At 60.3% G+C, this 14,350-nt stretch overlaps 2 protein-coding genes across 2 annotated transcripts in view; one reads left to right on the top strand and one right to left on the bottom strand.

The window, feature by feature from the left end:
* The window catches only part of TM2D2 (TM2 domain containing 2), a 4,059-nt gene extending 596 nt beyond the window's left edge, over positions 1 to 3,463 (top strand). The window contains exons 2-4 of the mRNA XM_026045865.1: positions 446 to 533; positions 607 to 722; positions 1,722 to 3,463. Of these exons, the coding sequence (XP_025901650.1) occupies positions 446 to 533; positions 607 to 722; positions 1,722 to 1,935 (418 nt within the window). The 3' untranslated portion in view covers positions 1,936 to 3,463. The remainder of the gene's footprint in view (positions 1 to 445; positions 534 to 606; positions 723 to 1,721) is intronic.
* Positions 3,464 to 4,888: 1,425 nt separating this feature from the next.
* On the bottom strand, positions 4,889 to 12,210 carry PLEKHA2 (pleckstrin homology domain containing A2). The gene is made up of 11 exons (XM_026045880.1): positions 11,852 to 12,210; positions 11,491 to 11,547; positions 10,182 to 10,230; positions 9,831 to 9,928; positions 9,565 to 9,705; positions 9,280 to 9,426; positions 8,497 to 8,565; positions 8,351 to 8,421; positions 8,125 to 8,188; positions 7,928 to 8,005; positions 4,889 to 7,147 (listed from the first exon to the last, which is right to left on the bottom strand). The coding sequence occupies exons 1-11, from the start codon at positions 11,990 to 11,992 to the stop codon at positions 6,860 to 6,862; spliced, it is 1,203 nt and encodes a 400-aa protein (XP_025901665.1). The 5' UTR covers positions 11,993 to 12,210; the 3' UTR covers positions 4,889 to 6,859.
* Positions 12,211 to 14,350: the final 2,140 nt, after the last annotated feature.

Raw genomic sequence — 14,350 nt, 5'->3', positions numbered from 1 at the left:
CCGTGTCCCTTCCCCCGTGTCCCTTCCCCCGTGTCCCTTCCCTTTCCCTGTGTCCCTTCCTGTGTCCCGTGTCGCTTCCCGGGTCCCTTCCCGTGTCCCTTCCCCGGTGTCCCTTCCCCCGTGTCCCTTCCCCCGTGTCCCTTCCTGTGTCCCATGTCCCTTCCCATGTCCCTTCCCTTTCCTCGTGTCCCTTCCTGTGTCCTTTCCCTTCCCGTGTCCCTTCCTGTGTCCCTTCCCTTCCCCCGTGTCCCTTCCCTTCCCTCGTGTCCCTCTCCCTCGCTCCTTCCCTTGCCCCTTCCTTCTCCCTTGTCCCGTGTCCCTTCCCTTCTGTCTTGTCCCTCGTCCCTCACCCCTTCCGTCCCTCACCCCTTCCGTCCCACACCCCTTCCCCTCATCCCTCGCCCCTTCCCCTCATCCCTCGCCCCTTCCCCTCTCCTTCCCCCAGGCCCGACGAGTTCGTGGAGTGCGAGGATCCCGTGGACCACGGCGGGAACGCCACGGCGCAGCAGGAGCTGGGCCACGGCTGCGTGAAGGTGAGGGCGGCGGGACGCGCCGACCCGGTGCCCGCGTCCCCCCGCGCCGCTCAGCGTCCCCCTGTGCCCGCAGCTCGGCGGCCAGGCCTACGGCGACGTGGAGCACACGCGGGTGCAGTGCCGGGCGCTGGACGGCATCGAGTGCGCCGAGCCGCGGAGCTTCCTGCGCGGCAGCCGGCCCTGCCTCAAGTAAGAGCCTGTTCCCCACGTCCCACCCCATTAACGGGGCCCCGCACCCACCATTGAGCTCTTCATGTGTAAGAACCTTTTTCCCAGCATTTCAACCCATTAATGGGACCCCACATCCACCACCGGGCTCTTTATGTGTAAGAGCCTATTCCCCACATCCCACCCCATTAACGGGGCCCTGCACCCACTACCGGGCTCTTTATGTAGAAGAGCCCTTTCCCCACCGTTTCACCCCATTAACGGAACCCCACACCCACCACCAGGCTCTTTATGTAGAAGAGCCTTTTTTCCAGCATTTCACCCCATTAACAGGGCCCTGCACCCACCACTGGGCTCTTTATGTGTAAGAGCCCTTTCCCCACCGTTTCACCCCATTAATGGAACCCCATACCCACCACCAGACTATTTATGTGTAAGAGCCTGTTCCCCAAGTCCCACCCCATTAATGGGACCCTGCACCCACCACCAGGCTCTTTATGTGCAAGAGCATGTTCCCCATCATTTCACCCAATTAATGGGACCCCACACCCACCACCAGGCTTTTTATGTATAAGAGCCCTTTCCCCACCATTTCACCCCACTAACGGAACCCCATACCCACCACCAGGCTCTTTATGTAAAAGAGCCTTTTTCCCAGCATTTCACCCCATTAACGGGGCCCTGCACCCGCCACCAGGCTCTTTATGTATAAGAGCCTTTTTCCCAGCATTTTACCCCATTAACGGGGCCCTGCACCCGCCACCAGGCTCTTTATGTGTAAGAGCCTTTTTCCCAGCATTTCACCCCATTAACGGGGCCCTGCACCCGCCACCAGGCTCTTTATGTAAAAGAGCCTTTTTCCCAGCATTTCACCCCATTAACGAGGCCCTGCACCCGCCACCAGGCTCTTTATGTATAAGAGCCTTTTTCCCAGCATTTCACCCCATTAACGGGACCCTGCACCCGCCACCAGCCTCCTTCCATGGCGCAGGAGGCTCCCTGACCGTGCTCCGCTTGCAGGTACACGGGGCACTACTTCATCACCACGTTGCTCTACTCGTTTTTCCTGGGCTGCTTCGGCGTCGACCGCTTCTGCCTGGGCCACACGGGCACGGCCGTGGGGAAGCTGCTGACGCTCGGCGGCCTCGGCATCTGGTGGTTCGTGGACCTCATCCTGCTCATCACCGGCGGCCTCATGCCCAGCGACGGCAGCAACTGGTGCACGGTGTATTGAGAGGGGCCGAGGCTCGGCGCCGGGAGACGGGATGGGCCCCGAGGACGCCCGGAGCGGCTCCGCGGGACTGGAGACGGACTTCGGCATCTGCCCTTAGCACTGAGCAGGCTTCTCTCAGTGCTGCTGCCAGGTACAGACAGGGGTTTTCAGAGGCGAGCGTCAATTTGCAGAGCAAATTTCCAGCCGATTCTCCTGCATATACCTTGGGTTTCATTTCCACGTTGAGCATATCTGTGTATCTTGTTCAAAACAATCTGGGATGTTTTCCCCTTCAGCGGGTAACGCTGTAAAAATCCGGCCTTACGATCACAAATCTTAAAATAAAAGTGTGGAAAGAGAGAGCTCTTCCTGAACTTAGCTCCTGTAATGGTTTAAGCACGTGGCTCCACTTACTCTCAGTATTAGAGCACACGCAGCCAAATAAGAGATGCAGCTAGAGGGGGAAGGAAGGCCACTGGCCTGTGGTTTTGTGCTACTAGACTAAAAAAGCCCTTGCAGTTCTATCACTGAGCTGTATTACAGAGCCCTCGGGGCAAAATGATAAGCTCTAATTGCAAGTGGCTTATGACAATATTCACTGCAAGCAGGACAGCTGGACTAGATAGTTTAGCAGAGGCAGCTTCCTTTAGGAGAACATAAATTTTGAGTCTTGCTGGGCTGGCCCAGTGCAGGGAATACAGCTGCAGTTCAGGCTCCGTGAAAGAAGCTCTGATTCCTGTTTGGGATTTTCAAGCATCATCCGCGGACGCTGCAGCCGTTCCCAAGTTGTACGTGGGCAACGCTACAAAGCAATCTTCAGCTCTAGCCCAATTTAGCTGAGCGAACAGTGCTAGTAAAAGGAGACTCTTCATTTGGAATTACAGCCGAGAGGCATCTTCATTTCTTTGGCAAACCACAACTGAAAAGACACTCTTTTGGGTTTGCTTGCTTGTTTCTTCATGGCTTCACTTGCATCCTCAGCAGAAGCAACTGCTTTCCCATTAATGGCAATAATTACAGCGTCTTCTCATACCAGAACTGCAGTGAAACCAGACGCTTTGTGACAGAGGAGGGAAAATCTTTCACTTCTGCACAGCCAAAGCCAGTTCTTTCTGTGGCCACAGTGTGGCAGTTTCACAGTGACCTACTCCCTACGACTATAATTGGACCGTCTACATTCAAGTTAGTAGTAACTGTAAGTTGATCCTCAGGAATTGCAAGATTCCTGATCATGCAAGCCTTAGTTTCATTTAAAATCTATTTTGATGATCTTTGCTTAGATAACATTTGCTTTTCGAAAGGTATTTCACCAGAACGCCCGCAGCAACGGGCTGTATAGCTTTTCCCTGCTGTTAAATATTCATATCCTTTAAAACAGTGACAAACGTGTGTGTTTTACTCTGTCAGGCAGGTTGCAGATGCTAGTAGTGTTCTTAGGTGAAACAGAGCAACTGGGCACCCAGAGTTAGGGATTCTGCAGATGCTAATAGTGTTCTTAGGTGAAACGGAGCAACTTGGCACCTAAAGAGTTAGGGATTCTGCACATATTTCTGTCAGCCACAAGATTCGTCCTGATTTGCAAGCTTCTGTCCCAGTTAATTGATGGCAAATGCACAAAAGTGCCAAATAGAAGCTTTGCCTCATTAGGCTTCGTTCCACCCACAAGCTGCAGGGAAGGGACGGGAGCCAAAGAGCTCGGAAGGGGGTCGGAGCGGGGAAGAGCGGCTCCCACATCCCACGTCCTCGGAGCGCGGAATCCAGCGTGCGCCGAAAGGAGCCGGAGCTTCCAGCAACCTCTTGGCAAAAGAGGAAGCCCTGCCAGCTGCAGCTTGGAAACTCGGCGAGCTGAATAAGAACAGGAAAGGGAAGCTCCAGCAAGTCACCCGCACCCGGGAGCAGACATCAAATCTGCACGTGTAAAAGTCTGGTAGGGTTTGATGTGAAATCAGGCAAACTCACACTTTCCATTCCACCGAGTTCTGCAAATTCGGGACCCTCCGGGTTGCATTTGGCCGATTTCTGCCTAGGTTTCTTCTACTTCTGTCTTCAGCGCAACTACAAAGGGGTTCAAAACGGTCAGGGAATTGTGCTTGTTCCAGTTTTGGTTTATGGTTTCTTGCAACAACAGCTCCTGGCTGGGGAATGGGATTTGTGTCCCATTTAGGTCATAAGCGAACTGAACTTGGCAGCTTTGATTTGCTCCAAGGGGAGTCGACTGTATAAACCCACCATGTTCTTTAGACCAGGAGAACAGCAGGGCTGGAAAGCCCATGATGGAGGGAAGGAAAAAAAAAGGCAAAAAGTCAGAAAGAAAAAATAATCCTGTATGCATAAGCCCGTCTTCATTAACTTCTCCCCCTGTTAAGAAGGCTTTAGTTTCAAGTTGGAACAGAGCCTTGGCCGTCACAGCAGCAGCTGGGATGTGCAAAAAGCGTCCAAAATAATTCGGGAGGAGGAATTTTCACGCTGCTCCTTGTAGAGAATATCTCCCTGGGCAGAGGGGTCAAACTGGCCATGCCATGGAAAGCATTAATTAAATATTGAAATGAAAAAGGTGGCATCAGTTCTTTATTCTTATTCTAGCAGTGTCTGCAGCAGAGGCAATAAAAACCCTGACGAGGAGGCACTATAATAGATTCTAAATGCATCTGAGCAGCCCCAAACGACGCCTCGGAGGAGGCTGCCCGCTCATTTTAAGTAGAATTCTGATTCCGTTTATCGGGGAATTTAGCTCGAAAACCGGCCTTGCAAAACATTGCAAGCCTGTATTTTTAGGGCTGTGATTTCCAAACCCCAAAGCACTAGGAACATTGTAGCTGCCCCAGATCCATGAACATTTGAAAGCTACGCTTTCTATTTTTCCATTTCCTACCAATTTTACCTTCTCATTCTCGAAACCATCACCACAGGATTCGCCCTGCAGAGGCATCAGGAACCTTTTTTTTTGTGTTAGACTTGTTTTTTCTGTAAGTCGTGGAATCCCTACAGGCCAGAGTTCTGCAAAAGATGGTTTAATGAAAGAAAAATTTGCACTGCATTTCACAGGAATGCAGCCACTCATCAGTGCTGGCAGGCGGCGCTCGGCACAGATTCCACACACGGAGCTTCCCAGCCTTTCTGGAGAAGGGCTTGGGTCCCCGACGAGGCAGGAAAGTCCATCCCTGTTGCACTTTGGATGCTGCTTATGCCCTTGGCTGCAAATAGTCTCACTGGGAGCTGCCTAGGCAAATGGAACGCGATCTTCCAGGCTTCCTTCCCTGTCAAGTTAACAATTTATCCCAGCTCCAAAAAACGGAGCTGGATTCATCCCAGCGATGAATTGTGGACCTGGGGCTGTGAGGAGGCCCTTGGAGACAAGGTTTGCTCTCCGAAGTATCACTTTCCTCTACAAAATAGGTGCTCTATAGGCAAACGATGCCCACAGTCAGTCTGGAAAAGCTGCTAGAATTTCCTTCTTTATTTAAAAACACGCTGAAAAAACCCACAAGTTTCCTCTGTCTGCAGCCCGCAGCTGCGAGAGGGATGCAGGGGATCCCACGACGGGAGTCAAGCGAGGTACCCCGCACCGCACGAGCACTTAAAACAGAGCCTGAAACCATTTGGGAGCTTCACCTAAAAGAAGGTGAAGATCTTTCCCAGCCTTCTTTCCAGACACACTACCCGACCTCTAAACTCCTGCCTGCAAAAGGAGGGAGCCCCCACGGCAAACGCCACGGGAGACCCTCACTCATCGGCATCTCGTGCTCACACATGAGCCAGAAGATGCAAGGAGGGAAATCACAAATTGCGACAGCACCGAAGCCATCGGAGCATCTCCCCCTGGATAATAATCTCGAGTTGTGCAACAGGCTCTGCCTTTACCATCCCAGGCCCGAGGAAACTTTGCAATCATAAAAGCAGCAAAACTACTCGGGACTTCATGTTTTTGAGGCCTGACACGGACTGAGGCAAGTCTCCGGGTGCTTGATGTTTTCCAGAAATGAGGTCAGAGCTGGCATCACTAAATGCTGGAACTTCACGGTCGTAGCAATTTGTTAGACTGCTTTTTTTGTTGTTTTTTTTCCAGAACAAAATGTTTTACTAGCCAAGCAGCAGGTCAGCCAAAAGAAACAGATTCCAAACACTAGTGCAAACAAAGCAAAAAAAAAAAAGGACAAGGAACCGCAAAACTGAGTTTTCTACAATTAAATAACAAATATTAACATTCCCCCTTTACTATTTGCATGGATTCCCTCTTGTTTTCCTAGTTGCAGTGATTTCCACCATCACACGAAGCCACATTTGCTGTGAGTAATGCGATGCCCAGGCGCACGCAGTGCAAACCCGAGAAGATACCTGAGAATAACCCTGTTACCCGCAGTCCTAACTGGTTAGGTAACTAGGTTAGTGATCCTAACCTTGACTCACATTTAAAAGTACCGACAAGCTTTGCCTGGGCTCCCAAAGGCGGAGTCTGCCCGAGTTTAAGGTGAGGCGGTGGGCGCAGATATAAAAGGAATTAATTAAAAGCAAACATTTCTTAAAAATACCATTAGTTGGGCAGGGTAAGGAGCTGGTCTGGAAAAAAAAAAGTATATTATTGAAGCTGCCATGGTTTTGGTGAATGCAGCAGCACGACGGGTATCTCCCCGGCTGCTGGGGAGCAGCACCCAGGGGAGATGCAGCTGCTCCCTTCCCTCCAGGTTTGCTTTTTTTGGGGAAATTCCAGAATTCCTGAATGGACTGCGGTTCGGCCAGGTGACACCAAGGCCGTGGAGCATCCCGCTGGCTCCGGGAGGAGCGGGGACACCGAGCAAAAGGCCCGTCTGAGTCCCGCGCCACGCGAGCGAGCGGCGCTGGAGGAAAGCAGCCGCTTTGGTCCCCATGAAGGCGGCGGGATGAAGTCGGTGCAGAGCGCCGGGCACGCTGGTGCCAACCCCGAGGAGAGCAGCGTTCCCGGGCTGGCTCACACGTCGGAGCTGCGGATGCTCTCGTCGTGCAGGTCGAAGGCGAAGGGCCTGTCCTGGGCGCGCTGCGGCTCGGAGCGGTGGCGAGCGCGCGTGCCCGCCGGGCCCGGCAAGGTGGGCTCCGGCGGCGGCTCCTCGGCGCCCGCCCGCCGCGGCACCGGCGYCCACGGCTGCCAGGCCGAGGGCGGCGTGCCCGGCGCCCGGCGCTCCTCGGGCGCTCCTCGGGCGCCGCGCGCGCCGGAGCCGCCGGGCTTGGCCGTGCACGCCGATCGCACCAAGGAGAGCTCCTGCAAAGACACGAGCTGCTCTGCAACGCGCGCCGCAAAGGGCTGCGCACACGGTGCGGGCTCCCCCGTGCTCTGCACAAAGGGGATAAAGAAACAAAGCAAACTGAAAAAAAAAAATTGGGGTTGTCCATAATTAGTCACCAGGATCTCCCTTTTCCACCGTTTTTATGGAAACTTTTCAAGTGAGCAGCAAACCAACCCAGAGGAAGCAGGGAGCACAGAATCCCAGAAGGGCTGAGGTTGGAAGGGACCTCTAGGGATCATCCAGTCCAACCCCCTGCTCCAGCAAGGACACCCGGAGCACGGGGCACCCTGTTGCATCCAGGCAGGTTGTGATGACCTCCAGAGAAGGAGAATGGTTAACTTGGTGTCAACCAAGGACCCTCTCTGTGGAGCTGCTCTCCAGCAGGTCAACCCCTAATCTGTACTGGTGCCTGGGGTTATTCCTGCCCAGGTGCAGCACCCTGCGCTTGTCCTGGTTGAACCTCATGAGGTTCCTCTCTGGCCAGCTCTCCAGCCTGTCCAGATCCCTCTGGATGGCCGCACAGCCCTCCGGAGCATCGGCCACTGCACCCAGTGTGGGATCATCTGCAAGCTCAGCGTCAAGGGTCACCGTGTGCCCCCGTCCACGTCATTGATGCAGAGCTTGACCAGCTTGTCCTGGGGGGACACCACTGCCCAAGTGCACACAGCCCCAGCATCTCAGCCGGGCTGAGGTGCTCCCAACTCCCGCGCAACCCAAGCGCCGGCTCCACGCGGGGCAGAGGAGCGCGGACGTACCCGCGGGCGGCTCCGGAGCGCCTGCGCGGCCGCCGCGATGGCCCGCACCCAGCTGCGCATGTCCTCGGGGCTGTCGGCCTGCGAGACGCCGCTATAAATACGCGCCGGCGGGGGGAAGCGAAAGCCGCGCCGGGAACGCGCCGCTTAGCCGAGCGCGGCTCCTGTTAGCCGGCGACGGGCCGGCCGCGGCCCCGCACCTGGATGTAGAAGGTCCTGGAGCTCGTGGTGATCTCAAAGAGGTTGTCCCGCATCAGGAGGTCCCTAGGGGCAGCGGGAGGAAGGAAGGGATACCAAAACAGCCCGTTTAGCTCCGCGCCGGGGAGAATCATCGAATCAATGGAAGGAGCGAAGTGGAAGGCTTGGCCCAGGCTCCCGCTTCCCGCCCTGCCACCCCGATCCGCGTGGATCCGCCCACGGCATTACCCGGACTTGACGAGGCACTCGTGGGTCTTGCAGACGTCCTTGAGGAGGATGGAGCGCAGCGGCTCCTTGTCCTGCGGGGACACGAGCGGGACGGCGGCTCTGCCGCGGCGCCCGGAGCGCGGCCACCCCCCGCGGCGCCCGCTTACCTGCTCGCACTTGAAGTAGCTGATGGAAAACTCGTCGAGGACGAAGTAGCGGCGCTTCCAGCTCTTCCGCTGGAGAGGAGGGAGGAAGCCCTCGAGCGCTGCCCGCCGGCGCTCCCCGTGCGCTAGGGACCAACTGGAGTGCCCAGCATCCTGCATCCCCGAGCATCCCGCATCCCTGGGCATCCTGCATCCCCAAGGATCCCGCATCCCCAAGGATCCCGCATCCCCGAGGATCCCCCATCCCTGAGGATCCCCCATCTGAGCATCCTGCATCCCCAAGCATCCCGCATCCCCGAGCATCCCGCGTCCCCAAGGATCCCGCATCCCCAAGGATCCCGCATCCCTGAGGATCCCCCATCCCTGAGGATCCCCCATCTGAGCATCCTGCATCCCCAAGCATCCCGCATCCCCGAGCATCCTGCATCCCCGAGCATCCTGCATCCCTGAGCATCCCGCATCCCTGAGCATCCCACATCCCCAAGCATCCTGCATCCCCAAGCATCCCGCATCCGAGCATCCTGCATCCCCGAGCATCCTGCATCCCTGAGCATCCCGCATCCCCGAGCATCCCGCATCCCCAAGCATCCCGCATCCCCGAGCATCCCGCATCCGAGCATCCTGCATCCCCAAGCCTCCTGCATCCCTGAGCATCCTGCATCTGAGCATCCTGCATCCCCAAGCATCCCACATCCGAGCATCCCACATCCCCGAGCATCCCGCATCCCAGCGCCCCATTCCGCGGGGAAGGAGCCCTGGCAGCGTGCCCGTCCTCGGGGCCCTCACCACGTTGCCCTGCTTCACGCAGTAGCCGCTCTTGAGCGCGGGGGGCCCGGCGGGCGGCCGCGCGGCCGACGTGGGGATGCAGCTCTGCGAGCGCCGCAGCAGCGGGTGGGCGCCAGCCTCGCCGCCCGCCGCTCCGTCGCCTCCGTTCTGCGGAACGGGACATGGCGCTGCCTTCCCATCCGAGCCCGGGCTCGGGAGCGCAGAGCCGGCCCCGCAGGAGAAAGGAGCACGGGCCGGCGGGCGCAGGGAGCCCTTGGGTGCCCCCCGGGGTGCTTCGCCGCTCACCTGCGGCACGCAGATGGGGGTGTGCAGCACCACGCCGCCCACGATCTCCGTCTTGTAGGCGGCACGCGGCTGCGGCTCCGGCGCGCGGGCCGGCGCCTTGGCCAGCTCGGCGGCCGGCAACGCGCTGCCGCCCTTGGGCACCTGCCCGCCAGCGGGACGGGGCGCTGAGCGGCGCCCCGAATCGCCCCCGCTCTCCCAGCCCAAATGCTGGGGCGGGGAATGGGATCAAGGGGGACACGGAGCTCTAGCGGGACACTGCGACCTACCGTGATCTTGCTGGCGCGGTTCAGGGCCTCCACCCAGTCCTGCAGGTCTTTTTCATCGCTGGCTTGTAAGAAATAGCGCTGGGATAAAGCGTTGATAACTGTCAGAGAAGAGGACGAAAGAGAGAGGCAGGGAGCCCCGCGTTACCAAAGCGAGCGCCAGGCCGCGGTGCCGCGCAGCTCCGCCGGGGATACCGGAGCCGCACGGCCACCGCAATCCAGCGAGTTTTACACCGTGAAGCTGGAGATCGTCTAAGCTCGCAAGCTTGTGCATCTGCCTTTTGCAAGGGGGTGGCACGCTTGCTGCCCCCCTGCTGCCACGGGTGTCCCCTCCTCCGGTGTCCCCACGCTCACCGAAGCAGAACGGCGTCTTGGGCTTCTGCTTGGGGGTGGCCACGCTGACCTGCAAGAGCGCAGCGGGACGGGGCCGGTGAGAGAGGAGCCCGCGCGCAGCCGCCCCGTGAGCTCCCCGTGCGCATTGGGGAGCCCCTGAGCTCTCCATGCACATTGGGGAGCCCCTGAGCTCTCCGTGCACAGACGGGAGCAGCCGCCCTGTGAGCTCCCCGTGCGCATTGGGGAGCCCCTGAGCTCTCCGTGCACAGACGGGAGCAGCCGCCCTGTGAGCTCCCCGTGCGCATTGGGGAGCCCCTGAGCTCTCCGTGCACAGACGGGAGCAGCCGCCCTGTGAGCTCCCCGTGCGCATTGGGGAGCCCCTGAGCTCTCCGTGCACAGACGGGAGCAGCCGCCCTGCGAGCTCCCCATGCGCATTGGGGAGCCCGTGAGCTCTCCGTGCGCATTGGGGAGCCCCTGAGCTCTCCGTGCGCATTGGGGAGCCCCTGAGCTCTCCGTGCACATACGGGAGCAGCCGCCTGCGAGCTCCCCGTGCGCATTGGGGAGCCCCTGAGCTCTCCATGCACAGACAGGAGCAGCCGCCCTGCGAGCTCCCCATGCGCATTGGGGAGCCCGTGAGCTCTCCGTGCACAGACGGGAGCAGCCGCCCCATGAGCTCTCCATGCACATTGGGGAGCCCGTGAGCTCTCTGTGCACATACGGGAGCAGCCACCCCATGAGCTCCCCGTGTGCACTGGGGAGCCCGTGAGCTCCCCATGCTCATACAGGCGCCTGAGAGCTCCCCGTGTGCATACGGGAGCAGCCACCCCTCGAGCTCCCTGTGCACATTGGGGAGCCCCTGAGCTCTCCGTGCACATACAGGAGCAGCCACCCCATGAGCTCCCCATGCTCATACGGGAATCCATGAGCTCCCCGTGCTCCTGCAGGCGCCCGTGAGCTCCCCGCCGCCGCAGGAAGCGGCTCGTGCCCAGCTAGCACCAAGCGCGCAGCGGCCCCGGCTCCTCCCCGCGACGCTCGCTGCCTCCGCGCACTTCAAACGGCTTTCACGGGCCCCCCGAACGTGGATTTCTGCCCACAGTTGTTTTGCCCCCACAGTTCGGGGCCTGTGTGCTCTGCCAGGCTCCCTGTTCCCGAGCATATTCCATAATCCGCTTTAAATCCGTTTTCTCAAGCCATTTTTGCTGCAGGGAGTCAAAGCCGTGGGCACTGGCCAGGCCTGCAGCTCCCGGCCGCATGCGGCCATCCAGCAATTCCCATTTGGACCAAAGCCCCACGCGTTCCCAAAGCTCGTGCTCTGGGCTCCCGGCTTCACCTTGGAGATGTAGGTGAGCTGCAGCGATCCCACGGCTCCCGCTCCCATCGCCAGGTTCTGCAAGGCATCCAGCAGGAGCTCAAGGACCAGGAGCAGCTCCCGGCTGTTCCCTTTCCCTGCGCTGCTCCATCTCGCATCCCGCTCCCCTCTCCGAGCGGGACACCGCGCGACATTGCCACCGGTATGTTCCAGGATGGCATTTTCTACTCTCACTACCGCCATCCTCGTACCAGGACACGATCCGCTCGGGAGTCGCGGCACAGGAGAAGGGAGCTCTGTGAGCGGGATCCACTCCATGCGCATGGATAACACCCGCCATCCCGCTCCCCATTCCCTCCCGCGCGCCCGCGCGCGCTCCCACCTGCGGGTTGTCCATGTACCACCGGAGGCAGTTGGCCTGCGTGTCCAGGATGAAGTAGCGCCGCAGGAACTTGCCGCAGCTCTCATTCTCCTCGATGTCCAGAAAGCCACAGATGCGGTTGTGGCGGTCCAGGTAAGGCATTCCGGGCTCCTCCTCGCATCCCCCTGCGGAGACGGACCCGGACCCGCGCGCCGGAGCTGGGTCACCCTCGGCGAGCACCGGCTCGCTGGAAGCGGCTCCGGGGAGCGCAGGGAGCTGCCGGAATCCACCGCTCCTCAGCTGCAGGACACGAGTCTGTCAATCTGTAGCCACAGACGGTGTCATCCTTCCCCAGGAAAGGAATAAAAATACCCAAAATAGCATCTCCAGCCCCACGTGCTGCTGGAAGAAGCCTGCTTTTGCACGAGCGTTTGCTCTTGGTGTGCTTCGGCACGCTCCGAGTCAGGATCGCTTCCGCGCAGCGTCGCGCCGGGAAGCGCGAGCCCGATGCGGAGGCAGCACGGAGGAGCGCGGCAGCCAGGCTTGTCCTACAGGGCCCTGCCACCCGCTCCCGTCCTCCCCACTGCGCCACACCTGGAGCAGCCGCCGGGCTCCGCGCCGCTCCGGAGGCTGCTCCGCGCCAGGGCCCCGGGGCTGCAGCTCCCGGGCGCCGCGGGCCGTTTCCGCAGCCGCGACCAGCGCTACTTCCTTCTACCTGGTCTGGCGGTGCAAGCTGCCGGGATCGGCCCTGCCCGAGGGCTCTCTCCGGTGACCAGTGCCAGAGGCTGAGCGGGAAGAGCCCGGCCAGCGACACCTGCTAATTCCACCCTCCGGCCTTTAGGAAACCATTAACATGGAGAGGGACCAGCTGGCAGGAAAGCCGACCTGCCGCAGCGCCAAGGCGCATTCACTGGCTCGGATGCTCCCAGCGCAGCCCAGGGCGGCACGGGCGGCTCCAGCCTCCCCGCGGGAGCCGGTGCCGAGGCCGCAGCCTCCCTGCTTCCCCGGAGAAGCCCCCGTGGCCCGTGGGGAAGCGGCGGGTGCTGCTGCCCGGACGGGGCGGCCCGGCACCGGGGATGGTGCTGCTGCCGCCTGCAGCGCTGCAAGGGGAGACCCGACCCGACCCGACCCGGTCCGACTCGACTCGATCAGACCCGACCCGGTCCAACCCGGTCCAACCCGACTCGGTCCGACCCGACCCGATCAGACCCGACCCGGTCCGACTCGGTCCAACCCGACCCGGTCCGACCCGACCCGATCAGACCCGACCCGGTCCGACTCGGTCCAACCCGACCCGGTCCGACCCGACCCGATCAGACCCGACCCGGTCCAACCCGACTCGGTCCGACCCGACCCGACCCACCCGTGTCCCTCACCCCGCGCTCCGCACCCGGCCCGGCGCAGCGGAGCGGGACGGGGGCGGCGCGCGGCTCTGCCCGGCCCCGCCGCTCGGTTCCGGGTTAATTGCGTCGCTCATTAGCAAAGCCGGCCCCGGATGTGAGCGCCGAGTTCCCCGACGGGAGCTGCGGCTCCCCCGGGGCCGCCCCGACCCGCATCCCCACGGGGCATCTGCTCGCCAGCACCCAGCTGCACACGGGGCCCGTGTCCCCCCAAACGCTTCTCCCGTGGGACAGGGACCCCGAGCACCCGGAGGATGCAGCGAGCGGGGCGGGTGCTCCAGGTCAGCGCCCTCCAAAGAACAAGTCAGCTCTTGGCTTTCCCCCATCCCCACTGTTTTGAATCGCTGATTCTTTTGGTTTGCTTTGGTTTTGCCTTGTTTTTCCCCACTTCAAGGGAGGTTTGGGAGCCCCGCGCTCGGTACCTCGCGAGCCGGCGCGATGTCCGCCGCGTTTCCAGCCGCGCCGCCTTTCTGCGCCCGCCGCGGAAGCGGCTCTCGCCACTTCCCCTGCCACCCCCCCTGTCCTTCGTGCCCCCCCGGCCCTGTTTGCATGGGCTAAACTGTTCCATGGAGTATTTGGGGGGCTGGGGCGTCTGCTGCCGTCCTTGTGACTGGCAGCGGCTCCGCTTTCTCCGGCCGCGGTCATGCGGCAGCTGCTCACGCTGCTGCTCTTCCCTAATTCCCATCCGCAAAGCCTTCCCTTCCTGCATTTTTCCAGCGCATTTTGCTGCCGGAACCTGGGGCCGGGGGTGCTGGGTGGGGGGCAGCAGCCCTGCTCTCTTTCCATGCTCCCGGCCCTCTCCCCTTTTTCCCATCCCTTCCCTTTCCCTTCTTCTTGGCTCTCCATACCTGCCATCCCAACAGAGCAATCCCAACCATGGGCACCCGTGGAGCCCGTTGAGACGGGACCAGCATCAGCTGCAGCAGGGGCACAAGTGCCAGGCCCCAAAGCACCCCAAGAAACAACCGCGGACACAGGTGGGGTTGACACCAGGTGCATTTATAGTTTTATCCGGCCCCGATTCCCCGCAGCCGAAGCCGCTCCCCGGAGCCGAGCATCCCTCTCCAGCCCCCGCAGGCTCGCGGGGGCCGCTCTAGCAGCGCGCGCCGCCCGCCCGCCC

The sequence above is a fragment of the Nothoprocta perdicaria genome, unplaced genomic scaffold (genome assembly GCF_003342845.1).
Source record: "Nothoprocta perdicaria isolate Ctin4 unplaced genomic scaffold, notPer1 scaffold_413, whole genome shotgun sequence".
NCBI lineage: Eukaryota > Metazoa > Chordata > Aves > Tinamiformes > Tinamidae > Nothoprocta > Nothoprocta perdicaria.
This window is presented reverse-complemented; position numbering and strand designations above follow the sequence as displayed.